The 27,995-nt window shown below is 41.6% G+C and overlaps 1 protein-coding gene across 1 annotated transcript; it reads right to left on the bottom strand.

Annotated features, from left to right (window-relative positions):
- LOC115139962 (protein kinase C delta type-like) lies at positions 1-27,971 on the bottom strand. Its single transcript, XM_065001636.1, has 18 exons — positions 27,820-27,971; positions 13,357-13,492; positions 12,853-13,052; positions 12,678-12,747; positions 11,817-11,976; positions 11,241-11,272; positions 10,969-11,054; positions 10,153-10,282; positions 9,961-10,061; positions 7,519-7,618; positions 7,214-7,344; positions 6,842-7,015; positions 6,506-6,597; positions 4,249-4,311; positions 3,826-3,964; positions 2,596-2,784; positions 2,349-2,477; positions 1-2,084 (listed from the first exon to the last, which is right to left on the bottom strand). The coding sequence occupies exons 2-18, from the start codon at positions 13,469-13,471 to the stop codon at positions 1,926-1,928; spliced, it is 2,070 nt and encodes a 689-aa protein (XP_064857708.1). The 5' UTR covers positions 13,472-13,492; positions 27,820-27,971; the 3' UTR covers positions 1-1,925.
- Between the last annotated feature and the right edge of the window lie 24 nt (positions 27,972-27,995).

Below are 27,995 nucleotides of genomic sequence, written 5' to 3'. Positions count from 1 at the left end.
TAGGAGTTGATGATTTTTTATTAAGATGTAAAAGTTGGAGACAGTAAAAAAAGCACATCCTTAGCACACCAATAATATACATTTTACAACAATATACATATAGATATATAGATCTATATACAGCATCTCAATGAGTTCAATTAAAATAAAGACTTTCACATAGCATCATACACAATAAGCACAATAATCATACACCAAATCTTTCCCTGTCCCATATGAGGCTACATGTAACGGCAGCGATTCCTGTAGTTGCTCAGTCTGAACTTTTGGTCTTCTTAACACTACATGGCACACAGTCCAAATGACCACACAATAGAGGCAAAGGCTCCCCATGCAGTGACGAACTGGACATTTGGATTAAGTTAGTCTTTCAAGAACATGTGACACATTTAGAGGTTGTTGTGATTGAGAGGTGGTTGGTGTTGGTATGAGGTCTTTAAACATTTCCTTTCACAGCCACAAACACGCACGCACATACACCTTCCAACCCTAATACAAGTCACAACATTAAAATATAAGTCCCCCTGTGTACATCTGGACACCCTAGCATGCACACAAAACAGTAACACCTGTCTACGTTTAAATCCTATAATTTCTCTAAGTACCAAAGACTGCTTTTGCTTGTCACAAATACTAAACATACCCTCAAGTTGAGGGTTTGATCAAATGAATGAGGACACCTTGACAAACTGACCCTGACCCTAGGGTCGTTTCACCAGATGGATGCCTTTTGCATCCCTTTGATATTGTAAGTAGAAATGATGCACCAATATTGAATTTTAAAAGCCTGTAATTGAAGTGCACTATAATTTAAACCACATCGAGAATTCAATAAATCAGATTTTTTTTACCTGAATAAAGGCCAAAATTCTGCATTTTGACATGTTCCATCAACCCTGTGTCAGTTCTAGGAACATTTCAACCCACTTAATCCCAAAATATCTCAACGTTTCACCATCATTGTAAAGGTCTAGTTATTGTGCTGCTATGACAGTCATTTCTGAAGATTATTATTTATATTCATGTGATTAGTGATGCATTCACGTCTGTCCCTCATTTTTAAGGCCAACCCTTATGCAAACAATTTGTCCCCTTTTAAATTATGGACCATTCCACCCAATTTAAATGATTCACAGCAGTGGACATCAATTGGGTCTTCTGAAAAGCATGGTGGAAAGGGAAGGAAGTCCTCTCTCTCTTTTTGGTCTATTTATAATTGTTTTATCATCTTTGACTGAGGTGGTCGATCTCAACACATTAACCCTGTTCGCTCAATTAATGTTAGGAATATTTTTATTTGATTAAACTTTCATTATGTGTGGAACATAAATATAGTTCCTCATTTCATGAGCACCATGTGGTCCCATGCTCTTCACCACATGAGGAGTAATGGATGATCTTCACCTAAAACCTCAACAATGTTATCGTCAACCCTGTTAGAGGCCCAACGGTAACTTTATCAGTTTGATATTATACATGAGTTATTTGTTCAAGGAATACTTCATCAATGAGAAAATGTTGGATTTATGTCAAACATGCATTGAAATAATAGTTAGGCAGTTACATAAGTGTCTGTAACAGGGTTGACAATGTGGTACAAATGAAGATAAAATGCTCTTAGTTCATAGGATTTTTATGTCTGAGATGGAAAATTTTGTTTTTCCGTAGGAGACTGCTTGTGCTTCTATTACAGTCACAAATGCTGAACATTGTACAGCTCACTCAAGTTGAGAGTTTGATCACATTGAATGCAATCGAATGTTGAAAGAAAATATATTTGTAAATTAATTTCTTAAAAGTTTGCATGTCCAAAAGGCAACCATTTCATGGAACGACCCATTAGTAACGTATCGCTGGCGTCCCCTATGACCCCGGTAATGTCACTGAGAACTAAGAGCATAGGGATTGGTTGACAGGCCCTTCCCTCACTTTTCCAGGAGAAGCTCCATCTCTGGGTTGATGAAGGAGAACCCGGCGAAAGCTGATTGGTCCATGGAATCCATGAAGTTCTTGTCACCATGGGAAAGGCAGGGTTTCTCACTGAGGAACTCCCGGTCGAAGTTGCTGCAGTCATTGGGGGCTTTCTGTTATTGGCAGGAGAGATGTCAATCAGTAGGGAGGACAAGTGATACATGGAGACAATCGGTGATTAATCAAATTATGCCTAATTTCTACTGAGCATTCAGTAGTTAAATTATTGTAGATCTTTGTTTAGATACATGAATGGCTGTCAGTGACAGCCTCTTCTCCCCTTTGAAACGACTCCAAATACTGTGCGTTATATTATGGTAGGCCTATATATTACAACTGTTTTATCATCACTATAAAACCTCATGTCTAGACCGTACCACTTTGGGTCTGAAGGGGGGTTCCACCTCCCTCCTCTCCAGGGCGGGCCAGCTGATGGTCTTGAAGAAGGGGTGGACACGAATGTTATCAACGATGCCTAGCCTGCGAGTTGAGTCTCTCTCAAACAGCTGCAGCGGCGTAGGAGAGAAACAGAGAGTAAGGGATAAAAACACACAAAGGAGGAGAGAAATAGACTCCGAGGCAGAATAGGACACTGTATGGGAGGAGGGAATGGGGTGAGCAGACCTTCTCCATCAGGTCCTTGGCCTCCTTGGTGATCCAGCGAGGGTAGTGTGGCGTGTCCATGCGGATAGACTCAAAAAGCTCGTCCTCGTCATCACCATGGAAGGGTGACTGACCAATCAGCATCTCGTACAGCAGCACCCCGAATGACCACCAGTCCACGGAGAAGGAGTACTTCTGACCCAGCAGTATCTAAAAGTGACATCATCAGATAGAAAGACACGGTCAGTGACATCATCATAGTGAGACACTCGCAAAGGTATATTTCCAGTGATTGCTTCTCAAATAATACCCTATTCCCTATCGACAGGTTGGTTGTTTAGCAACAAAACCGGAGGAGAGAAACAGTGAGCAAGGGATAAAAACACACAGAGGAGAGAAACAGTGAACAAGGGATAAAAACACACAGAGGAGAGAAACAGTGAACAAGGGATAAAAACACACAGAGGAGAGAAACAGTGAACAAGGGATAAAAACACACAGAGGAGAGAAACAGTGAACAAGGGATAAAAACACACAGAGGAGAGAAACAGTGAACAAGGGTAAAAACACAAAGGAGGAGAGAAACAGACTCAACTAAGGGGGCAAAATAGACGGGGTTGGCTTAGATTGTTGAGAACATGTAAACTGTACTTAGTCTCCAATTTTTATTGAAAACATAAATACATTTCCACAATGAACACTTGTTGTCTCTCAAATACATCATTACAGTTGTTGGTTAGCTACCTTCAAAATTGTTGCCATATTAGCATAAACTTGACATCAGTGAAAAAAACTCAAAACAGCCACCTATGATTCCCCACATGGCAGCTTCTTGTCGTTGTTGCTAGCTATCTCGCCATCCAGAATCACAACAACACATGGACACAGACTTTTGCCCCATTGAAGCGTGCGCATCGTTTTTGTGATTTTGTCACATAACCCATCTCTCAGAGTGCACTACTTTAGCTCTGGTCAAAAGTAGGGTACTAAATAGGGAATAGGGTGTCATGAGATGCAGCCATGTATACAGTATACCCTTAGAAAGAAAGGTGCTATCTAGAACCTAAAAGGGTTCTTCGGCTGTCCTCATAGGATAACCCTTTAAATAACCCTTTTGGTTCCAGGTAGAACCCTTTCCACAGAGAGTTCTACATGGAACCCAAAAGAGTTCTACCTGGAACCAAAAAGGGTTCTCCTATGTAGACAGCCAAAGAACCCTTTTTTCTGAGAGTGTAGGTCTGTGTTCCATACCTCTGGAGCGATGTAGTCAGGAGTCCCACAGAAGGTTGTGGCTAGGCTCTCTCCAAACACGTTCTCCTTACACATGCCAAAGTCTGCTATCTTTACGTGGCCGCTATGATCTAACATCACGTTGTCCAACTTCAGGTCTCTGAGGGCAGAAAGACAAAACAAGTGAGGGAGAGTTGGAGGTAAGACAGGGTGGGAAGAAATGTGTGGTGTAGAAAGGTTGAGAGGGTGACTAGAGTTGTGACAGTACAGAAAAGCACAGCTAATAATCACATACTCACTGTCCCACAACGTGATACTATCACTATATCAATCCTTGGTGGAAGGGCTCTGGCCATTTTCTTTTATCTGTATGGTAATGTGATTGAGTGAGTAAGAAGTTAGTGAGTGTACATTAGAGTGCTGATGATGGCATTTGCTATTTACCTGTAAATGATCCCTTTGGAGTGCAGAAACTGAAGGCCACAGATGATCTCAGCAGAGTAGAACCTGGAGGGAGGGAGAGAAGAAAGGAGGGAGGAAAAAGAGAGATAAACATCACTACACAGTCTAGAGATCCAGCTGGCTGGCAGCAGAGTACTACTCTATCTACTCTCCTATTGCGTTAGTCCCTGAACACTGCTGTCTGTCGCTGAGGACTCCAGTCCAGTGTGTAGCTAGCTGCATTATTGAAGAGGCCATTTGTATAGAGTGGTGCTCAAGAGAGGAGAGCTGAACAATGGCCTCATACTGTAGGGTGAAACCTGAGAGGTGCTCCTGGCCCAGTGGCCCCAGCCTAGCCACAGCTGAAGGATTAGCCTACAGTATCTCTGACCTGCTTCTCTTTTCAACTCTGGCATGGGGAAACTGATTGGGTCTTGACATAGGTGGAGAGAGACTGTGTATGCTTTTGTCGCTGGTGATTGATTGGGATTGAGAGACTGAATGATTGACTTGAAGTAAGCTTTGTCCAGACAGGTTTCTCCTCTGACTCTCACTCAACACACAAGTAGATACCGTCACACGCATCAGCCGTATCTAAGATGTCCTGGTATCAACCGGCTACACACACACCATCATATGGGTAGTTTGTTCAACGAACAGATCGCTTTTGATATTTTAAGTAGAAATAGTGCACCAATATTGAATTTTAAAAGCCTGTTATATTAAATGATGTGCCCTTTAATATGAACCACACGGAAAATTCAATAAATCCGATTTTTAATATGAATAAAGACAATATTCCAAAAATCAGCATTTAGACATGTCCCTCACATGTTTTTCTGACTTCTTGGAATATTGTAACCCACTTAACCCAAGTTTCCACCATCATGGTAAAGCCCTAGTTATTTTGTTGTTTTGATAGTCATTTCTGAAGATTATTATTTATTTCATGTGATTACTGATTCATTTACCTCTGTACCTCATTTTAAGGTCAACCCTGTTACGTGAACCAAACTTTTAACTGCCCCTCAGTGTTGCACACAACAAGCTTCCATTCCCCCTGTCACAAGGGGATTTAATGTTGAAAACATCTGTGTTAGGGTCAACCCTGTTACTTTATTTGGCACTTACTAAAGTATTTTTTAAATTTAACCTCTTTAGTTGGTAAAACATGTTATTATGAAGAACATGTGGGTCTTTATGACAGAATGTTAAAATTATTGAATTTCTTTACCAAATGACACTATGCGAAAGGCACTCTATTGGTGGAACGACCCATATACACTCACACGCACATGCATGTAGACACACACATACCTCACAACAGTATGCCAAATTGTGAAGAGGCTACTCAGTAAGAAACAGTGTGTATTGGGTTTTACTGTGTTAAGTGTGTTTAGGGTGTGGCCCAGTGTCTCTGTGCCACTGCGTTAAGATGCTTAGGGTCAGTTAGTGGATACAGGTTTATTGTTATGTGATTGTGGAACTCAACAGTTCACCAAACTACCCTGGGAAACATATTACATAACCAGGAAACCAAACCCACAAGACTTTCCATTCTGCACTGCCAGCTTGTGTGCTGCACACACACACACACACACACAATTAGTTAATGATTAATACAGTGAGAGCAGAGAGGTGAACATTCTGAGACAGTCCTTGGGGAGCGTGGGTGAGGACAATAGGAGCAGATGCCAATGCTGGATCAGGTATAGCTGGCAACAGTGTAGAAGTGAATGTCTCCTGTCATCTCACCTGTCCTGAGCATAGAGGGGATAAAGGCACCTAATGACTGAAAAACTTTTAACACCACTATAACTAAGCACCAGTTAGTTTAACATCCCATTTCAGATCCACACTCAGAAGGGCTCAACAGCCATGCGACTCTGTACCTTCTCTGTGGTTGACCTCACTCAAACTATCTGAATCTAGTCTTTCTCTTGTGGGACTCCTGCAAAAACAAATACAGTCACACTGACAGAGAGAGACACACACATTCCTTTGCATGGTGAACAGCTACCCATGAACGGGGACCAACCCAAAATCCACCAATGCATAATTTCCCTGTATGTAGCAGGGAAACCCCATAACCCCATAACACACAGCTACAGTCTCACACTGTGTAAACACCGTCTTTGCTTTATAGCTGTCTGGTTTCCATCAAAGTATTGGTGGTGAGTGTCTGTATGTCTCTGTGAGTGAGTAATAGTGACATTAGGGGTGTGTGTTTATCTCGGTCTGTGTGACTGGGGAAACTCACGTTGCTCTGTAGAGGTCAAAGCGTCCCTTCTCCTGAATATGGAACATCAGGTCTCCTCCATTCAGATATTCCATGACAAAGAACAGGTGTTCCTGTGGACAACACGGTCAAAGTCAGGCATCATAACACATACTGTAAAGCTACCTAGCACAGTAGTAGTGTAATGAGCTATGATAGAGTCTGTGTTTACATCACTTCTTATTGGAGACAGCTTTTGTAGACACTTATTGTTATTAGTAATGTTAATCAGAAAAAAATAGTGCTGCTATATGTTGCTATAATAACCAGAATGGCACACAGTAAGAGAACCAAGGAGTGTGTGTGTGCAGTCTGTACCTTGGACTGGAAGGTGGAGTAGAGGTGTGTGAGGAAGGGGTTGTCCCAGGCCAGGGCCAGGACTCTCTTCTCCACCATGGTACACTCCACATCATCATCCATCAGAACCACGTCTTTCTTCAGGGCCTTCACCGCAAACCACTCCCCCTGACCTTTCAACTCTGCCAGCAGGACCTGGGGAGAGGTTGAAGAGAGGAAGGACAGAATAAAGGAAAGAGAAAGCAAAAGAAGAGGAGAGCCTGATTAAATATTATATTTGTGGTAATATTAAAGTCTGTTGTCCCTACTGCTTCATTGTATGTGAACTGTACTGTGGTGAGCTTTACTGCTTTACTGCTCTGGAATCCTGAATGTCTGCTGTACCAGGCTTACCTTGCCAAAGCTGCCCTTGCCTAGGACCTTGTGAAAGACAAAGTTGTCTACGTTGATGAGTGTCAGGTGGGTGAGGCGAGATGGGGGATGCGGGCTGGAGCCCTTCCACAGCCTGCCATAAGGGTGGCCGTCTGGGGAAGACACAGCTTATAAGGTCATCACCACAATTGTCATCCTAATCATCATTATAATTAACGTTATATATAAAAACATATTTTACTCCAGACCATTCACACAAACTTGATTTCAGCTAATTTAAAATAACACATCATCAAATATGTTCGAAAAATCAAACACAAACTGACCATTAACATCCAGACCACTAGTGGAATTCCTATTGATTTCCTGATAGACCCCTATATCTGGGTCAGCTAGGGTTGGGTCCAAGCGCCGAGTGGAGGATTTCTGAAAGACATACAGGAAAAATAGGGAGAGATAATACATACAGTGGGGAGAACAAGTATTTGATACACTGCCGATTTTGCAGGTTTTCCTAATTACAAAGCATGTAGAGGTCTGTAATTGTTATCATAGGTACACTTCAACTGTGAGAGACGGAATCTAAAACAAAATCCAGAACTTCACATTGTATGATTTTTAAGTAATTAATTTGCATTTTATTACATGACATAAGTATTTGATACATCAGAAAAGCAGAACTTAATATTTGGTACAGAAACCTTTGTTTGCAATTACAGAGATCATACGTTTCCTGTAGTTCTTGACCAGGTTTGCACACACTGCAGCAGGGATTTTGGCCCACTCCTGCATACAGACCTTCTCTAGCTAGATCCTTCAGGTTTCGGGACTGTCGCTGGGCAATACGGACTTTCAGCTCCCTCCATAGATTTTCTATTGGGTTCAGGTCTGGAGACTGGCTAGGACACTCCAGGACCTTGAGATGCTTCTTACGGAGCCACTCCTTAGTTGCCCTGGCTGTGTGTTTTGGGTCGTTGTCATGCTGGAAGACCCAGCCATGACCCATGTTCAATACTCTTACTGAGGGAAGGAGGTTGTTGGCCAAGATCTCGCGATACATGGCCCCATCCATCCTCCCCTCAATACGGTGCAGTCGTCCTGTCCCCTTTGCAGAAAAGCATCCCCAAAGAATGATGTTTCCACCTCCATGCTTCACGGTTGGGATGGTGTTCTTGGGGTTGTACTCATCCTTCTTCTTCCTCCAAACATGGCGAGTGGAGTTTAGACCAAAAAGCTCTATTGTTGTCTCATCAGACCACATGACCTTCTCCCATTCCTCCTCTGAATCATCCAGATGGTCATTGGCAAACTTCAGACGGGCCTGGGCATGCGCTGGCTTGAGCTGGAGGACCTTGCGTGCGCTGCAGGATTTTAATCCATGACTAATGGTTTTCTTTGAGACTGTGGTCCCAGCTCTCTTCAGGTCATTGACCAGGTCCTGCCGTGTAGTTCTGGGCTGATCCCTCACCTTCCTCATGATCATTGATGCCCCACGAGGTGAGATATTGCATGGAGCCCCAGACCGAGGGTGATTGACCGTCATCTTGAACTTCTTCCATTTTCTAATAATTGCGCCAACAGTTGTTGCCTTCTCACCAAGCTGCTTGCCTATTGTCCTGTAGCCCATCCCAGCCTTGTGCAGGTCTACAATTTTATCCCTGATGTCCTTACACCCTCTCTGGTCTTGGCCATTGTGGAGAGTTTGGAGTCTGTTTGATTGAGTGTGTGGACAGGTGTCTTTTATACAGGTAACGAGTTCAAACAGGTGCAGTTAATACAGGTAATGAGTGGAGAACAGGAGGGTTTCTTAAAGAAAAACTAACAGGTCTGTGAGAGCCGGAATTCTTACTGGTTGGTAGGTGATCAAATACTTATGTCATGCAATAAAATGCAAATGAATTACTTAAAAATCATACAATGTGATTTTCTGGATTTTTGTTTTAGATTCCGTCTCTCACAGTTGAAGTGTACCTATGATTAAAAAATGACAGACCTCTACATGCTTTGTAAGTAGGAAAACCTGCAAAATCGGCAGTGTATCAAATACTTGTTCTCCCCACTGTATATAAAAGGGTGATGAGAGGGAGAAGCAAATAAGACCTTCGTTGTCACCTTTGACAGATATCCATAAACAAAGATGCATTACCCTGTATGGGGACAGGGCTGTAAAATACTGTTGTTGAACAGTCATACAGCATTTCACTTGACCCCATTGTTATACGGCCTACATAATGCTGACTTAAGAATGACATAGCAGCTTATTCAGTCAGACCTTAGTCATAACATAATATATAAACATAGTGTCCAGGGGAAGGTAGTTAATTGCTATTGGCTAGACAGGGCCATGATAAGGAGCATTAGGGTTGATGGAAGACTCAGCACCACAAAAAGTCTTCCTGTCCATAAACATACCAGGGCCCAGTTTTTCAGAAGTTATCTATCTGGATTTCACCCATCGGATAGGATAAAATGCATAGAAATAGAACAGACAAATCATTGACTTCAATTGGGACTCCCGTCCTATTAATTCTTTTTCGATGCATTTTATCCTACCCGATAGCCGGAATCCAGAACTTTAAAGAAACTGGGCCCAGGACAAGAAGCTCAGGTTCCCATAGCCATACAGATACAGTAGATCTGGGTCAGGTGTCACACACATTCAGTAACATATGTCAACGCACACACACCCACACATGCACTTGCAAGAACACACATTCTCACACATGCCTGCACGCTTGCACATGCACACAATCAGCTCCCTCACTCACCTGGCTGACTTGTGTAAGTGCTTCAGCCAGTAGTTTCTGGTTGATTCCACAAAGGTTGGCCACTTTATCCTGACACTTATGATGCACATTCATGGCACAATCTACAAGAGCATAGAAGAGTTACAGTACAGTATATAGTTAAATACAATGACAATGCAGACACAACACACACACACACACGCGGCTCCTTACCGTCACACTTGAGGCCCTGCCTGACCAGGCCCCACAGCAGACTGCCACAGTGGTCACAGAAGGTGGGACTCATGTAGTTGTGGTTCTTGAAGCGGTGTGGCATGTCAATCTTAAAGCGCTCCTTCTGGAACTGTGATGGACACACACACACAACTCATCAACACCCAGATCCATCGGTACCAGGGGGGGAAAAACACCCGCCTGGGAGGGTACCTCATGGCCCGCGCATCTCTCTCTCTCTCTCCTTCCTTCCTTGTTCTCTCCCCATCTTCTTTTGTTTTGCGTGCCATGGTGTTATTCTTCCTGAGCCTAGGTCCTGTCTGTAGTAGTTTCAGTGGGGTCCTGTAGACTGTCATAGACAGGCACACTTTCTCTTGGTCTCCTCTCCTGCTCTCTCTCTAGTCTAGAGAGGGCCTTATATATGCCCCTTTCTAACTCAGAACACACCCCTTCTCACCACCCCTCACGTATGAGTGAAGGTAATTCCGTCATGTTTGAATGTAACCTCTAAGCTCCGTTACATGTGCTCTTTGGCCCTTTCTATTGATGAATATTGATGGGGATGTGAGGGGACCTCATCCTTGGTCGAGGTTACATGTCTGATTGATGCTTGCCAGTTTGGACTCTGACCCTATGACACCTTGACAGCTAATGGCATCACAGCTATTGTTCACATTATTAATGGAGGAAAACCTCCTGACCAGTTTAGTCAATGGAATGGAAAACTCATAGGGAGTAAACTCCACATTGGATTGACACAAATAAGTTAATTAATAAATAATCTAATTAATTACTTAATTAGTAGCCCCAACGTACCACAGTGTCCCGGCTGTTGGCTGCCGTGCCCGTACACCTGCCGATGATCTTGTCGATGCATTTCTTGTGAATAGCTGCATTGCATTCTGGGAGAGAAGAGATATGGAGTACATTGATGACAGGTGAGCACCATTCATACAGGCAGATATCGAAGTCACTGGTAGGGCTGTACAATCTGCTCTGCATTGAGGTAGTGTTTATAACTACAGGGTTTATAGATGTGTATCTATGATGTTATGTGTATATGGTTGTCCAAATTATTGTACACTTACGTCTGCACTTGTACCCTTGCTTGTTGAGTCCCCTGTAGAATACAAAGGTATAAGAGTGAGAGATTGTGGAGGGCCAGTGATGATGAATGGAGACAGTGAGAATGGACTATATAGATGACAGGTGAGCACCGTTTATACAGCAGCACACAGATACTCATCCACCGTCTCCAGAGACACAACCTATTCTACTACAACACAACTCCAGTTTAATAATACAGGACTAGTAGTGGAAGCTGTGCTGATTTTGCAAATACATTGCTAAATGTTGATAAGTCTTGTGTTGGTATTTCCAGACAATGCAAGACTTCTGACCCACTCCCGGAAACACAACCCCTAAAGTTAGATAGATAGGAGGAGATCATAGGCCATACTAAGACATTGCCTTATCTTATCCCTCCACTCAGTCTCTCAGTATAAAGTAGACCGATCCAGACGTTGCCACTTAAATTGGATGAATGGAACTGATAATAAAACTTGTAAATAGGGAATGACTTCTGTTAGCATGAAGCTAACAGAAAGTAGAGCTAGGAGTAAAGAGCCATGAGGACAGGCGGCTGGACAACATTGATAACTGACCAGACAAACTCTCTGCAGACGGAGCAGAAGGTGGGCTGTCTGAAAAAGGTGGCGATGAACTCGTGACATTTGACCTCGTGGATCTTGGCCTGTTTGATGGCTCCTCGTCTGCGGTTTATGGTGGGACCCCCTACCTCCTCCTTTGTGGGGGGCTTTCCCTCTATAGGTGACAGGGAGAGAGTCAGGCTAACAACACAGCCTTATGGTTAAGAAACATCACTGTAGCATTAGGAACAGTAGTGACAACATTTGGAGTGATTGGTCCACTGTTGTTTTGAGAAAACCGGCAAAACCTTATAGAGCAAGTAAGAGAACTATGTTTAAAAACTAACAGGTATTCATACACAAAACCTATGTGTGTGTGTGTGTGTGTGTGTGTGTGTGTGTGTGTGTGTGTGTGTGTGTGTGTGTGCTTGAGTGAGACAGATGACAGCGGAATAGATAGCACGTACACACAGTAGAGTGGGTCTTTGTGTAAAAGGATAGAGATAAAGACTTTAGAACAGGGACCAGGGACTCTGAGACTTATACTGTAGATATGATTCAATGCAGTGGACATATACTCCCAATCTCTCCAAGTCCTCTCTGTCCATGCTGACACCCACACACACACACACTCGTGAGGACCAACAAAATGTCCCCAGTTGGTCAAATTTGAGTTTGTTTACTATTCTTGTGGGGACTTTTGGTCCCCACAAACACAAACAAACAGTTTGCTCTGTTCCCTCTTGCTCCGTCTGTACTCCAAACGTTCAGAGTGACAAACATGACATATAAAATATAGATCACAAACAGACCAGATAGGAGGGGAACAGAGGAGGATGAGAAGAGTAGAGGTGGGCTTCATCTCCTGAGTCGTACCTGTATCAGTTGCTCCCTCCAAGAAGTACTGCACTGCCATCATCACCTTCCCTGAGGGCTGAAGGTCAACCTGAACCCACACACACACACACACACACACACAATCATCTGCAAGTTAGACACACAATTCATGCAGGACAGTAGAGAATCAGACTGTAGTCAAAGTCCCTCTTACCCAGAATTCAGCGTGGCCGTTGGCCTTTTTGCAGCGCTCGGCAAGGACAGACATGCCCACTGTGACCTCGGCCAATGGCTCTTCTGCAGTCTTCATCAGCAGCACCTGCAGGACACGCCCCTCATAGATGTGGGCGTCGAAGCTGGCCTTCCAGGCTGGGAACATGGTGGGCTTCTTCTGAACCAGCGTCTTACCACGCTCTGGAGAGAAGGAGGGAGAGAGGGAAGGGGGGGGGAGAGAGAGAGAGATTATATAGAGGTTAGAAAGAGAGGTTAGATAAAGGTTAGAAAGAGAGATTAGATAGAGATTGATTTCTTTCATACTCTTGTCTAATAATCTAAAAACCTGCATATCTGTACAACACTGGTCCTCGTGTATGACTTTCATAGGACATACAGTATAAAGTATTTAATGACAGGGTTACAATGTGACTGTGTGGGACAATGGGACTAATATATTTCTACTATAACACACTAGTAACTATAGTAATAGTCAGATTCTCACCGGTGGTGAGGGCCTCCTTCATCTTGATGGCACAGAAGGGGGTATCAGAAGGGGCCAAGGGGGACAGAACACCCAGATCGTAAGAGTTGAAGGCGATCCGCAAGAAGGGTTCCATGGTGACGCGTCACTGGGCCACCTGTTCAAAGACATGGCCAAGCAGAATGTAACCACAGCAACATATTTCTAGAAACAGTCCATCACTCAGCCTTCTGTTCATACGCACATGACAGACGTGATTCAGTTACAGATTTAGGATCTTAATTTGAGACAGTTTGCTACAGCAGGAAAATAATCCTGCAGCAACAGGAAATGTCCATTTTAATGTGGATTATAATTACTGGACATTTTGTGTAGGGGTTGATACATTTTTAATTAGGGCAAATTAAGTCTGACATTTTTAAGTGGAAATTACAAACTTTAGAAGCCTTTTTAAACCTTGAATACACCTCTTAAAAATGTTCCTGCAACAACGGGATGATCAAATTAAGATATGGCATCTGAACATCACCAATGGTGATGAGAGCTATACATACACATACACACACCCTGCATCATCAGTCACATGCTACTAATATGTATATTTGTTTCATTCGTTGTTTGATCATTGTAAAAGTATAAGCAAAGCCTAAAGTATGATATGTATCCACTCAAGATGACAAGCAAAATGGATAAGGTAGAGGGAAATGAGGAGAGACAGAGAGAAAGGGAGAAGCGATTAGATATCAGTCCCCTAATCGAGTCATATGACAGAAAGAGATTGTGTGTTTGCGTGCGTGCGTGCGTGCGTGCGTGCGTGCGTGCGTGCGTGCGTGCGTATGTGTGTGTGAGAGTGAGAGAGATGTGTGTGTGTGTGAGAGAAAGAAAGAGATTCTATGAGTCACCTAAACAAACAGAAACTGTCTCTGTGAAATAGGCCTGAGATCCATCACTGAACTAAATAATGATTCAAATCTGAGAAACAATGCCCTTCTCACATACTGCAACAAGTAGACTCTGACTTTAATGACACTGTGAACTACCGGTTAAACTTAAACTGAGGGTTCAGTATCACATTAGGAGAATCCTAATTCAAAGCAACACACTCGTAGGCTACAGTAGGAACACAGAAAGGCAAAGCACTTCTGTCAATGACAGCTGCTTTGATCATTTTGTCTGTGAGAACGTATGTATGGTGTGAAATTATAGGAGCAGGTGTTGAAGAATGTGCATGTGTGAGTTTGTGTTTGTGTGTGTGTGTGTGTGTTGACATGTTTAACTATTCTTGTGAGGACCAGATGTCCCCACAAGAATAGTAAACAAACAAATGTTTGACTAACTGGAGACATTTTGTTGGTTGCCACGAGGTCAAATGCTACTTGGTTTAGGGTTAAGGTTAGAATTAGTGTTAGGGTTAGAATTATGATAAGGGTTAGGAGCTAGGGTTGGTTTTAGGGTTAGGGTAAGGAGCTATGGTTAGGGTTAGGGTTAGAGTAAGGGTATGGGTTAGGGTTAGGGTTAGGGAAAATAGGATTTTGAATGGGACTGAATTGTGTGTCCCCACAAGGTTAGCTGTACAAGACTGATCCTCTCTGAGTGTAGCTCTGGGAGTGAAGGTATTTCCCTGCATTCCTGGGAGGGAGCAGGTCTCAATATGTCCAAAGTCCTGTGTTTCTGTTCACCAGCTCTACACCACCACCCCATACACATCAACAATAAGTCAGGAGACAAGGAAATGGAGGCAGAAACAAGGACAGGAAAAAAAGAAAACGTTAAGAGGACAGAAAAGAGGTGAAAGAGAGACAGGAATGTCATGCAGTACTAAAGTGTCCATGTGTTTGTTCAAGCCTTGAGCTGTGCTGCTTTCAGGTGTTGATCAATAATAAACTCTGTGTGTGCGTGCCTGTGTTTGTGTGACTGCGTGCATGCCTGTGCGTGTGTTACCAGGGAATCACAGAGATTGATATAGATTACCTATCAGATCAGAGCCTGGGTTGACAAGGACTCTTTCTCTTCCTATGTTCAAGGTCCATTGTTAACTAACCTTGTCCACCAGTTAGTTCTCTCTCTGTACAGTATATGTGGTAGCAACTGAACCTAATAATAATAACACATTATATTTATGTAGAGTTTATCAATGTGCTGTGAGCTCATAATCCCTTCCGTTTCCTCTCTCTCTCTCTCGCTCTCTCTCTCTCGTCGGAGTGCATGCTGGGAGTGAGTCGTCAAGCAGGGGTGATTGTGAGAGCGAATGGAATTTCTTTTTCACTCTATCGGGTTTTTGTATGTATATATATATATATTGATTAGTTTAGTTGTTTTAAGGGTATCTTGTTTAAACTATCACTAAGCACGTATAGGGGTGGTGGGATCTTTGAGGTTGGTTTTTCGCGAGGGCACAACCAGCAGGTGGGGCTGGTTGCTATGGCCACTCGTGGAAATGGAGAGTTTGAAAAACTTAGTCGGAGGCATGGAGTAAAGATTCCTGCTGCGACAGGGTGTTCAGTGGAAGAATGTAGCTTGGCTGTGGGTGCTATCATTGGGTATGATAGCATCAAATCAGCCTCAAGGATGAATAGCGCTGTAGTGATATTCTTAGATTCAATTGAAAAGGTGAATAAAATAGTTGAGAGGGGTGTTGTGTTAAGGGAGACACAGACGCAGGTATTTCCGCTTATGAATCCGGCAAAGAAAGTCATGCTTTCTAACGTGCCACCATTTGTTAGAGATGAAGTGTTAGAGCAAGAGTTATCTCGCCATGGTCAAATAGTATCTACAATAAAGAAGGTTCCTTTTGGATGCAAATCTCCGTTGTTGAAACATGTTGTGTCTCATAGGAGACAAGTGCATATGATTTTTTTTAAAGGAAGGAGATGAACTGAATTTAGTGTTTAGCTTTAAGATTGATGGATTTGATAATGTCTACTGAATCAATGAAATGCTTTGGATGTGGAAGAGAGGGGCATTTGGTGCGTAGTTGTCCCGAAAATTAGCGCGCTGGGCCTGGTAGTAGTTTTAGTGCGAGTGCAACTAACGCACCACCGCGAAGGGATGAACATAATAAGGGTACAGGAGAAGAGAGAAGGTGGGCAGATGTGGTTGGAAAAGCAGGAGAGGAAGGCAGTGTGGATACGGGGGCAATTGTGGTAGATCAGAACAAATAGGGAGGGGAAACAGTAGGTGAGATTGCGACTGCCGTCGCTGAGGTGGTGCTGGAAAATGAAATTGGAAGTCAAGAGGAGATTGAAATAATGGAAAAGGAAGCGGATGTTTTCAAAATACCGAGGAGTAAAAGGAAGAATTTAAGGGGTGGTGAAGGGTCTAATTCTAAGAGAAAGGTAGAGTTTGATAAATCAATTGAAGATGAACAAGGTGTAGAGATGGTGGAGTATTCTTCTGGGGAGGATAGTGAGAGTGAGTCATCTGACGCGTCACAACAATATAGTGAGATAAATGGGGTGGAAGGGAGGGATGGGATCGAGAGGATACGTCAATTTTTGAAGTTGACAAAAGGGAAGAAATATATGCAGGATTACAATGTAACTGATTTTTTTCCCTGAACGTGAATTGTTTATTGAATCAGCAAAGTTTCTGATGTCAAAAATTACAGGGGGAAGTTTGAAAAGCCATGAAATTGCTAGACTCAAGAAAGTGGTCACAAGAGTGATAAGTGATGTAAATTCTAAAGAAAATGAAAGAGTTCAGTTGCAGTCTTAACTTTGTAAAGAGATGTGGTGGCTGGATCTTCCTCTGTATGTTTTTTTTTATCCATGAGCAGTTTTAAGATTTCTTCTTTAAACGTAAATGGAGCAAGAGATGGTAAAAAAAAGAGCCATGATGTATGAGTTAATTAGGGGAAAGGGAAGTGACATCATTTTTCTACAAGAAACGCATAGTAATTTGGAAAATGAAGTTATGTGGCAACAGGAGTGGGGGGGACAGTGGTGTGTAGTCATAAAAACTCAAAAAGTGGGGGTGTGGTTATCTTGTTCTCAAAAGGGTTTTTGCCGTTGTCATATGAGGTTGAAGAGGTAGTTGAGGGGAGGTTATTAAAAGTTAGAGCAAGGTATGAAAACATCACTATGTGTCTGATAAATGTATATGCCCCAGTGGTGACAGTTGAGAGGGTATGTTTTTTAGAGACACTATCAAATACCATTGAGAAATGTAACAAAGAAGATTATTTGTTTATTGTGGGGGTTTTAACTGCACAGTTAGTGATTTAGATAGAAATCACCAAGAACCTCATATAGCCTCAAGGATGTTTTTAAAACACCTCATTGTAACAAATGGATTGTGTGATATTTGGCGGAGTCAACATGGAGGAACAAGGCAGTACACCTGGGCGCATGTGAGAGAGAACATCATCTCTATGGCCAGGTTAGATAGGTTTTATGTTTTTGAGCATCAATCTCAGGTCTGTAAATCAAGTGTGATAACTCCAGTGGGATTTTCTGATCATTGTTTAATAACAGAGGTGGTGTTCATTAACGATGTAAAACCCAAAAGTGCATACTGGCATTTTAATATAACTTTATTGAGTGATGCTCACTTCAGGAACTGTTTCAGTTTTTTTGGGAGAGGTGGAGGTCTCAAAAGGCCAGTTTTGTATCCATTCAACAGTGGTGGGATATAGGGAAAATCCAGATTCAACCATTTTGTAATCAATACACGAGGAATGTCACCAAAGATATCACCAGATCAATGAAAGCCCTAGAGATTGAAATAGTGGAACTCATGACGTTGGTTGAGACCACAGGAGATCGAGGCCATACTCAGGCCCTCAAGAGGAGAAAAACTGCATTGGCAGACCTGCTGGGTATCAGAGCACAGGGGGCACTGGTGAGAAGTACATTTCAGGGAATATCTGAAATGGATGCCTCATCCAAATTTTTCTTTGGTTTAGAGAAAAAGAATGGACAAAGAAAAATTATTCATTGTCTCAAATCAGCTGTTGGACAAGAGCTCACTAGCCCTAGTGAAATTAGAAAGAGGGCAGTAGAGTTCTATGCTGTGCTCTACAAGTGTGAGTACAAAGAGGACAAAACAGTGACACAGCAGTTCTTTGATGGGCTCCCAAAGGTGGCTGCAGAAGCTCAGGTTGAGCTTGAGCAACCATTGTCTTTGCAGGATTTATACACTGCATTAAAAGGCATGGAAAATGGAAGGGCACCAGGCATTGATGGGCTTCCCGTTGACTTTTTAAAGTCTTTTTGGGCTATGTTGGGAGAGGATTGGTTAGAAGTAGCTAATGATAGTTTAACCGGAGGGTTACTACCAATAAGCTGCAGAAGGGCTGTCCTCACCCTACTGCCCAAAAAGGGTGACCCGAGGGAGGTGAAGAACTGGAGGCCGGTGGCTTTATTGTGCACTGATTATAAGATATTGTCAAAAGCTTTGTCCAACAAGCTGAGGGAGGTGATGGGGCAAATCATACATACGGATCAGTCCTACTGTGTTCCTGGCAGGCAGATAGGGGATAACATTTCTCTGATTCGTGATTTTTTTGGACGTCTCTAGGGCTATTGGGTTGGATGCTGGTCTAATTTCAATTGATCAGGAAAAGGCATTTGACCGAGTTGAACATCAATATTTATGGCACACGTTTGAGGCGTTTGGGTTCAGCTCTGGTTTTATTGCCATGATAAAGGTGATATATGGTGACATTGAAAGTGTTTTGAAAGTTAACGGTGGTTTGAGTGCTCCTTTTAAAGTGTGTAGAGGTATTAGGCAGGGATGTTCTATGTCAGGGATGTTATATGCCATTGCTATAGAGCCACTACTAAATAGCATTAGAAGTCGCATTGCAGGGGTGTGCCTTTCAGAGGATATTCCTCCTATTCGTCTCTCAGGCTATGCTGATGATGTAGTTGTGCTAGTGAAAAATCAAGCGGAGGTGGATAGCTTGAGTCTAATGGTTGATCGTTTTAGGGGAATATCCTCTGCAAAGGTAAATTGGGAAAAGAGTTGTGCGTTACAGATTGGAGAATGGTCTGGAGGGATCATGGCTTTGCCAGGGGGGCTAGAATGGTGTAAGGGAGGTTTTAAGTATCTTGGAGTGTACCTAGGAGATGAGGGGACTATGGAAAAAAATTGGAGTGGGGTGGTTGAAATGGTGGAAGGGAGGATGAGGAGATGGCGTTGGTTACTATCTCGTATGTCATATAGGGGGCGCACTATTATAGTTAACAATGTGATTGCATCTGCACTGTGGCATCGGTTGTCAGTTTTAGAACCACCATCTGGCCTTCTGGCTAAGATACAGGCAATTATTGTGGATTTCTTTTGGGATAAATATCACTGGGTTCCACAAAGTGTTTTGTATTTGTCAAAAGAAGAGGGGGGACAAGGTCTTGTACATCTTGCTAGTAGGGCTGCTGCTTTCCGGTTTCAGTTTATTCAAAGGTTGCTTTATGGACCGGAAAATGTGGTGTGGAGAGGGGTGGCAGGTCTTATATTACAACGGGTTGGAGGATTAGGTTTAAAGAAGGCTTTATTTCTGGTTGATAGTAGCCAGATTTCTAGGGAGGGAGTACCTCCGTTTTACAGAGGACTTCTCAGAGTGTGGAGCATAATGAAGGTGTCCAGACGAACTTCAGCGGAGTCAGTGCATTGGCTGTTGGAGGAACCTCTGGTTTAATGGGCAAGACTGGATTGTACAACTGCAGCTGTTCCACATTTCTCCAAGATTCTGGAGAAGGGGAAAATCATCACCTTAAGACAGTTAATGGCCATGGCTGGGCCCGCCTTAATGGATGGAAAACGGGTGGCAGAACATTTGGGGATGAGGTCGGAAAGGATTGTCGGACAAATGCTGGGGAGCTGTAGGAAGGCTCTGTCAGCGGAAGAATGGGGTATGCTTAGTAGCCACAAGAAGAAGGTACAAGATGAAGACGTCTCATTTCCAAGACTAGGGATTACACCAAATATCCCAGAGTCAGAAAGAAAGGCGTTATTGCTGGATTTGAGAGGGTTGGAGGAGGTGGGTTTGGATGAGGTGAATGGGACGGACTTGTATAGGGGGTGTGTCAAGGTGTTGAATAAAAATAAATTGAAAAATAGAAAAGACACTCCATGGAGGGTAAAATTGGGCATTGATGATAGGGTAAAGCCAGCATGGAGGGCACTGTACAAACCACCGTTACAAAAGGGTACTGGTGATATGCAATGGAGGGTTTTACATGGCATCATTGCAGTTAATGCTTTTGTATCTGTTATTATTTCAGATGTTAGAGATGGATGTCCTTTTTGTAATATAAGAGAAACCATTTTTCACTGTTTTATGGAGTGTGAGAGGATAAAACCTCTATTGGAAATGCTGGAATCTTTGTTTAAAGCTGTAGGGGAATTTTTCAATAACACTGTTTTTATTTTGGGGTTTCGATATAGTAAACAACAGAAAAGAAAATGTCAAATGTTAAATTTTATTTTGGGACAAGCTAAGATGTCAATTTTTCTGAGTAGAAAACATAAGATAGAAACGGGATATGGGAAGGATGTAAGATGTGTTTTTAAAGGATTAGTGAAAGCAAGAATAAAAGTAGATTTTGAGTTCTTTTCAGCTGTAAAAGATCTCCTATTATTTGAGGAGAAGTGGGCCTACGAAAGAGCGCTTTGTTTTGTAGAGGAGGGGAAATAATTTTTTGCTGATGAAATAAGTTGAATGTATATGTTATGTATTTATTTTTGTTTATGAATTACATTTGTTGTTTCATTTCTGAAAAGGCAGTGTGTCATTTTTTTTATGTTAACACTTGAGTAAAAAAATAAAGGTTTTATAAAAACTCAAAACTCTCTCTCTCTCTCTGTCTCTGTCTCTCTCTCTCTCTCTCTCTCATGCATTCACACATCTTCCCCTTATGACTCACAGACAGCTGACTGATAGCACCTCAGACAATGACATCACACACCACTGGGCTCTATTTGGTAAATCAACCACAGGCAGTAGCTTATATGTTCAAGGGTGTGTCAGGAATATTTTTACTATCACAATTATTGGCGCACTTGATGGCATTGGCTCGAAAGAGCTGGGTTTTGATGAATAAACACGTTGTGGATGTGTAGAGGCTTGGCCCTCACTGGCCAATCAGAGCGTGTTCAAAGGCAAAACAGTATTTTATGTATTGCGTATAATCAACTCCAATTCCAATGTTAGTCCGCTATAGTTTGTTAAATGGTTTACAGAAGAAAAAAATACAAAATGTAGACCTATCTTTTCTAAATACGTTAAGTAATTGCTTGGTTTTTATATGAAAATATATACATAGAATTAGCACTGATATAGGGGCTAGGATTACTGTAAATTGCATTATGGCTGAGCATGGACATGCCTAACGTTGTCAATAAGCAATATTAAATGAATGATTTATAAAGCCTCAGAAGATAACGAATAATTGTAATCAAAACTAAACAACTTGTTTTAAATCGGCTATGCCACACTTACAGGCACCATCATTTCTCCCCATGGGCATATCATATTAAAACAAAGCATACAATGGAGGGTTTACGTACATCCAAACTTTTCACAGTTGCTGGACAAAGATCCAATATAAATAGAAAGGGAGAATATCCACGCAGCGTTATACTGCTCCCAATAGGCCTATGTTTTATGAACATAATCGGAACCATTTTACAGATCAGATCGCATTCACACATCTCCAGAAGTTGCGAGCGTGCGAGAAGGTGAATCATTCTAAGAAGTTTGGCTGTAATAAAATGTAACGAAAAACAAGCCACCAGTTTTTTTTAAACAACAATAAATACATGTAAAATGTAATGATATCATAATATATCCATGATTTTTTTTAAAGACCGGCATTGCTGTTGAACCAGCCTTCGTTATAGTAAGCCTATGGGAGGGCTTGGGTTTTGAACATATGAAACGAAAAACAAGCTATTTTTACTGGTTACATATGACTTCTAAATAGGAGGTTCACCAGTATTCACCAAGGTTATCATCTCTCGTTTCATGTTGGGCATGGAAACGTAGACTACATCAGGGTTTTACGCACGTCCAAAACGGGACCTGCAAGGCTCAAATACTGTGGGCCTTTCTACAATGCATAAAAAGGGAATGTCAGCTCACTGTTTTACTCCTCTCAAACTTGATATTATAATAAAGCTTTGGTGATTAAGATTTATTTCCAAACGGTTTCAGGAGCCAAACCCTTTATTGGCAGTCTTGACTACTTTGTGATTGCATTGGGCAGACAAAAAAAAGCCTTCATTGAGAGGAGGGGAGGCTATATTTGGGGAGGCTATATTTGGTTTTTAATCAAATAGAAATAAAATGGGAAAAAATACGAGTTTTTATATTTCTAAATACAGGTACCAAAAGTACATTGGGCTACTTTTGTTCCATGTGCATATGGGCATTATGCGTCATTGCTGGATAGTCTGAGATTCCGCTGTCAAAAGGAATGCCTTAACCAACTGTGTTAGCGCTAAAACCAGCTTTTGGTTGGTCTTATTTCCACCTCTCCCATCTGAGTGCAAGCGTGCTGGTGTTAGACAGGTAAATTGCCGAACCTGGCGTTAGAGCTGGAAAATGCCAGTGCACCAGTTTTTACATGACGAAATTTTAACTAACGTGCGTTTGACACGAAAATAGAGCCCACTCTCTGTCAGAGAGCTCTTTACACTGCGTGTCTGTGATCTGTCAAACTATGGAAGGGATTCTTACAGTTTTTTTAATCGCTTCGGTACAATTTTCACAAGTATTTGGTCAACTCAAAATATATCATCAAAAAGGCAGTTGTTTCACAACTCTAAGCACATTTTGAATTGACTAAGTACATCACACAAAATCATATAGTCACTTTTTCACCAACCCTACAAACCTATATATATATAGTGCGACACAAACAACAACACAGAGTTACACATGGAATAAACAAACATACAGTCAATAATACAGTAGAAAATAGTCTATAAACACCTAATCATTGTTTCATCTACATGTTCATATAAAGTAATTAGTCTATAAACACCTAATCAGTGTTTCATCTACATGTTCATATAAAGTAATTACCTTTCACATTGCAATGCTCACATTACTTTTGACGTGGCGGCAGGTTAGCCTAGTGGTTAGAGCATGGACTAGTAACCGAAAGGGCGCAAGTTCGAATCCCCGAGCTGACAAGGTACAAATCTGTCGTTCTGCCCCTGAACAGGCAGTTAACCCACTGTTCCTAGGCCGTCATTGAAAATAAGAATTTGTTCTTAACTGACTTGCCTAGTAAAATTTTAAAAAATGTTTTTAAAACTTTTGACATGATTATCTTCTCTTTTGTTAAAATATATTTTACTACTACTTAATCCGACTGCTCTTAACTGATGATCACTTAAACATTTGGTAAACCTTTAGATTTGCCATGTAAACTGGTTTGTCTACTACAGATAAGCAGATGTTACAGCAGGCGCAGCGAAATGCTTGTGTTTCTGACCCTTACAGTGCAGTTATACAATATCAATACAAAACCAATACGCAAATAATCCAGAATGTCCAAAACAAGAAAGGGGGAGGTTCATACTGCTTTACTAAAATTGCGTTGGCCACAACAGTGCTGTAATACTGTAATATATGCTATTTATGTAGCAGATACTTTAATCCAAAGTGACAACAGTCCACACATTTTGGTATGTGACCCCAGTGGAAGCTGTTTGCTTGTCATCCCCATGAGCGTACCACCCTCCTTCAGGCCATGGATGAGGCATGCAATGATTTCAGTCCAGGCCTAAATCAGGCTTGGATTCGCCATGCCAAAAGGTTTTTTCCCAGGTGCATGAACAATGAGGATATTCACTGCGATGTCGATGGGAACCTATGGCCAAATGCTCAAGACAAGTTTGATGCAAATGATGACACATGGTATAGACATTATGGAGATGCGATGTTTAGTCAATTTTAATGGGTAGTGCAAGTGTATTGCCTAATGTGAAAACAGTGTAATGTCCTGTAATTTACAGTACTGTAGCATACTACATTCAAAGGGCAATTTGTATGTATCGTACTTTTTTTTCTATTGGGTTACCTGGTTATTAAAATAACAAAATTGAGAGAAGAGATAGAGAAGAGATAGAACGAGGATCGGAACCGGAACGAAAAGCTCCACTCTCTTGCAAGATACGTAAAGTCTATGGGCCATATATTCCCTCCTGAAATTCGAAGGATGCTAACACCTGCGAAATTGTGATTTGTCCAAATAAACCAGTGATAAAACCAACTAGTGAGCTGAACGATGTTACAGTGTAGGTATGATCTTCTGATCGTTGAGCTGTGCAATTACAAACACTGTAATTGGCTTAAAAGTGCTAAAAATGCAACAACAAAAAACACCACCAAGATGGGAAGATGGGGGCCTCTAAAATGTTCTCTAAAATTCAGGCCCGTTGCCACGCCCCTTGTCACGCTCACCACCTAAACCCCTTTTTAATCCAGAAAAAAAGCCTGGTAGCATATGGATAAAGATGACCACCCTGTGATGGAGGACACACACACACACACACACACACACACACACACACACACACACACACACACACACAACATCATCAGATCAGTACAAGTTGGTTAACGGGTGGGTTTACAGAAATCATGTCTTGTTCTTGCTTCATCTGTGTGCTGTTTGTCAAATGTGGATGTGGTTCACAAAATTCAGTTGGCATTATGATAAGACACAGTGGTGACTCATCAAATGCAATGCAACTTAAAAAGGGGCTTCTTTTCGCAAGTAAAGTTGCATATAAAAGTTTGACAGTAAATGTATAGAAACTACCTTTGTTTTCAACCTAGTTATTAGTGAACAACAAACATGCAGAAGTGGTCATGACATGTCCAGTAATTGGGAAATAAACTGAACAGTGTGTATAAGTGGAAGTCTTTAAAACGGCAATGGCAATACCTTGCATCATGCATGTCACAATGAACCCACAGAATGTCATGATCTTGAGAAACCCCAGAGTGCTTTGAAAGCAAGGTATTACAAATGAAAAATAATGTTTTCTCTCATTGTCTCATAACTGAGTACGGTCTGGCTTTATTTATTTAAATGTGTTGACAGTCTGCTCACAATAAGACCCATGCGTTTACAGTTGAGAATCATTTGAAGAAGGGAAGACCACGGTTGGTTGTCTCATGGATCGATTGTCACTGCTTATTATTACTGTGTAATCATTTCAACATAAACATGTGTGTCCTCTATAGAAGAGGTCCTCCATGTGGTCAATTCAGGACAGGATCACAAAACATTGAGGTGAGACGGTTAATAGAATGTTTCATGGTTGAAAGTAAACATTTGTATGCTTGTTATTTCTTTCATAAATAGTTGATGGAAGTATCCATAAAATATATTTATTGGAACGAGGAAAGGGATAGCTTTATTTCAAGCCTATTTGTGAGTTCCTAGGTCAAGCAATGTGGTAACTAGCATCTTAATTAGCATTGGGGTGGTTGGCGATGGTTGTCAAATTGATGTTGGGGTTGCTTGTTACAATCTGACAACCATCCCCATTGTAACAATGTACCCAGTAAGCTAAATGACAATGAAAATATGCAATATGCCTAGAATACTTATTTTCCAGATGTTGAAAAGACATCTGTTTCACAAGTTTGGACAGCACACTACAGCACAGCACAGTACAGTGCAAAACAGTTTAATTTGGTAGAGTACAGTACAGTAGAGCAAGATAGAGTACAGTGTAGTTTAATTCAGTAAATTATAGTACACCACAGTACAGTTGAGTACAGTAGGACACAATACAGTACATTATACTGTGCTGTACTCAACTTTACCTTACTGTACTGTATCCTACTGTGCTCTACTGTACTGTACTGTACTGAACTATACTCTACTTTACTGTACCCTACGGTACTCTACACTACTCTACTGTACTGCACTGAGTTCATTACACTTTTATTTACTTTACTGTACTGTACTCTACTATGCTCTACTGTATACTGTGCTGTCCAAACCTGTGAAACACAGGCATCTCTGATTGGTTCAGATTTGGTCCAGTCCGGACCTGGACCTGCTTGTCAAAACTGTGAGTCATGTGACTCCGACTGAGAGTCAGCAACATTCTCACACACACACACACACACACACAAACACACACACACACGCACACACACACACACACACATATATTTTCATCCAAATATCTGATGGTTACTGTTGATTTTATTAAGTGTTGATATGACAATTTGAGTGGAGTAAGAACTACAATGTCAAAGCAAATATTCAACTATGTTTAATACATTTTTACTTATTTATTTTTGTTATGTTAGATAGAAATACTGTTAAATAAATAAAGACTTTTCTTTTTTCAAATAACGGCTGAACTTGTTTATTTTATTGTAAATTAGTTCAATTGTTGCTAGAAAAAAAGTCAAACACTGCGATTATTGTCAAATACACCGGATAGGTGAAGTGAAAAGTGTTATTTTACAGTGTCAGCCATAGTAGTATAGAGCAAATTAGGGTTAACTGCCTTGCTCAAGGGCACTTCAACACATTTTTCACCTTGTTGGCTCGGGTATACTTGGCTCTGCCCACCTCCTTACTTGTGCTGCCCACTATGATTCATTTGCTCCATTGGAAACGACAGGCTGTGGTCTATCTTGGGTTAGATGTAAAAATCTTTGCCCATACTGTGTGACAACCAACCCTGGATGTGGCTGTTTGTCACAAGTGGTGTGTTTAATGGCTTGTAACTCTATGTTGGAATAAGATAGGAGGATACAAAGGTTCCCCATTTCAACTCAAGACCTTGGTATTTCTCCTAATATTGAAAATAGTCTCGTGAGATATAGCCTAATGGTGGGGCTCCCGAGTGGGGCAGTGATCTAAGGCAGTGGTCACTGCATCTCAGTGCTCGCGTCACTACAGGCCCTGGTTCGATTCTAGGCTGTATCACAACCGTCCGTGATTGGGAGTCACATAGGGCGGCGCACAATTTACCCAGCGTCGTCCGCGGTAGGCCGTCATTGTAAATAAGAATTGATCTTAACTGACTTGACTAGTTAAATAAATGCTGTTGAGAAATACACAATTAGTCAAAAGTCAAAAGTATGAAAACCAACCACGTTTTCCCCCAGTATTCGAAAATGCCAAGTTTCTATTTGAATAATTCATTGCCCCTTGCACATGAAATTGTACTGTACAATTTTTTTTTTACCCGGAATGTAGCGGATGTCAGTGCACGCCAATATCAATATATAACATTACAGTTGACAACGTTTTCTTCATTTTCTGGGGTTACGGAAATACTACCTAACTAGTATTCACGCAAGCTTTCCGCAAGCTTTCGTAAAGTTTCCAGTGCACTGTATGTAGCCTAATGTTTTCTTCAATAAAGCCTATTTAAATAATCAACCTAAAAAAGGTATTAAACTACATTGCAAAACGTAACAACAGCGAAGTTACGAACGTATATGCGTCTTTCTCAATTGTTTAAATGACCGAAAGTATTTCCCCCTTGACTTACCCCGTCTTGCAAATGTAGAGATTATTTATTGTTCTGTGACTTTTATTTTTCTTGTCTTCCTTCCCGTTGCTCGTTCTGTGATTCCGTTGATCGAGGAAGTAGCCTTACTGCTCGCTTGCTCTGTAGACTGTGGCAATGTGACGTCGACCAGGTAGCTACATACACACTGCACTGTG

Source organism: Oncorhynchus nerka, linkage group LG2, assembly GCF_034236695.1.
Source record: "Oncorhynchus nerka isolate Pitt River linkage group LG2, Oner_Uvic_2.0, whole genome shotgun sequence".
Lineage (NCBI taxonomy): Eukaryota > Metazoa > Chordata > Actinopteri > Salmoniformes > Salmonidae > Oncorhynchus > Oncorhynchus nerka.
Note: the sequence above shows the minus strand (reverse complement) of the source record. Positions and strands in the feature narration are given on the sequence as shown.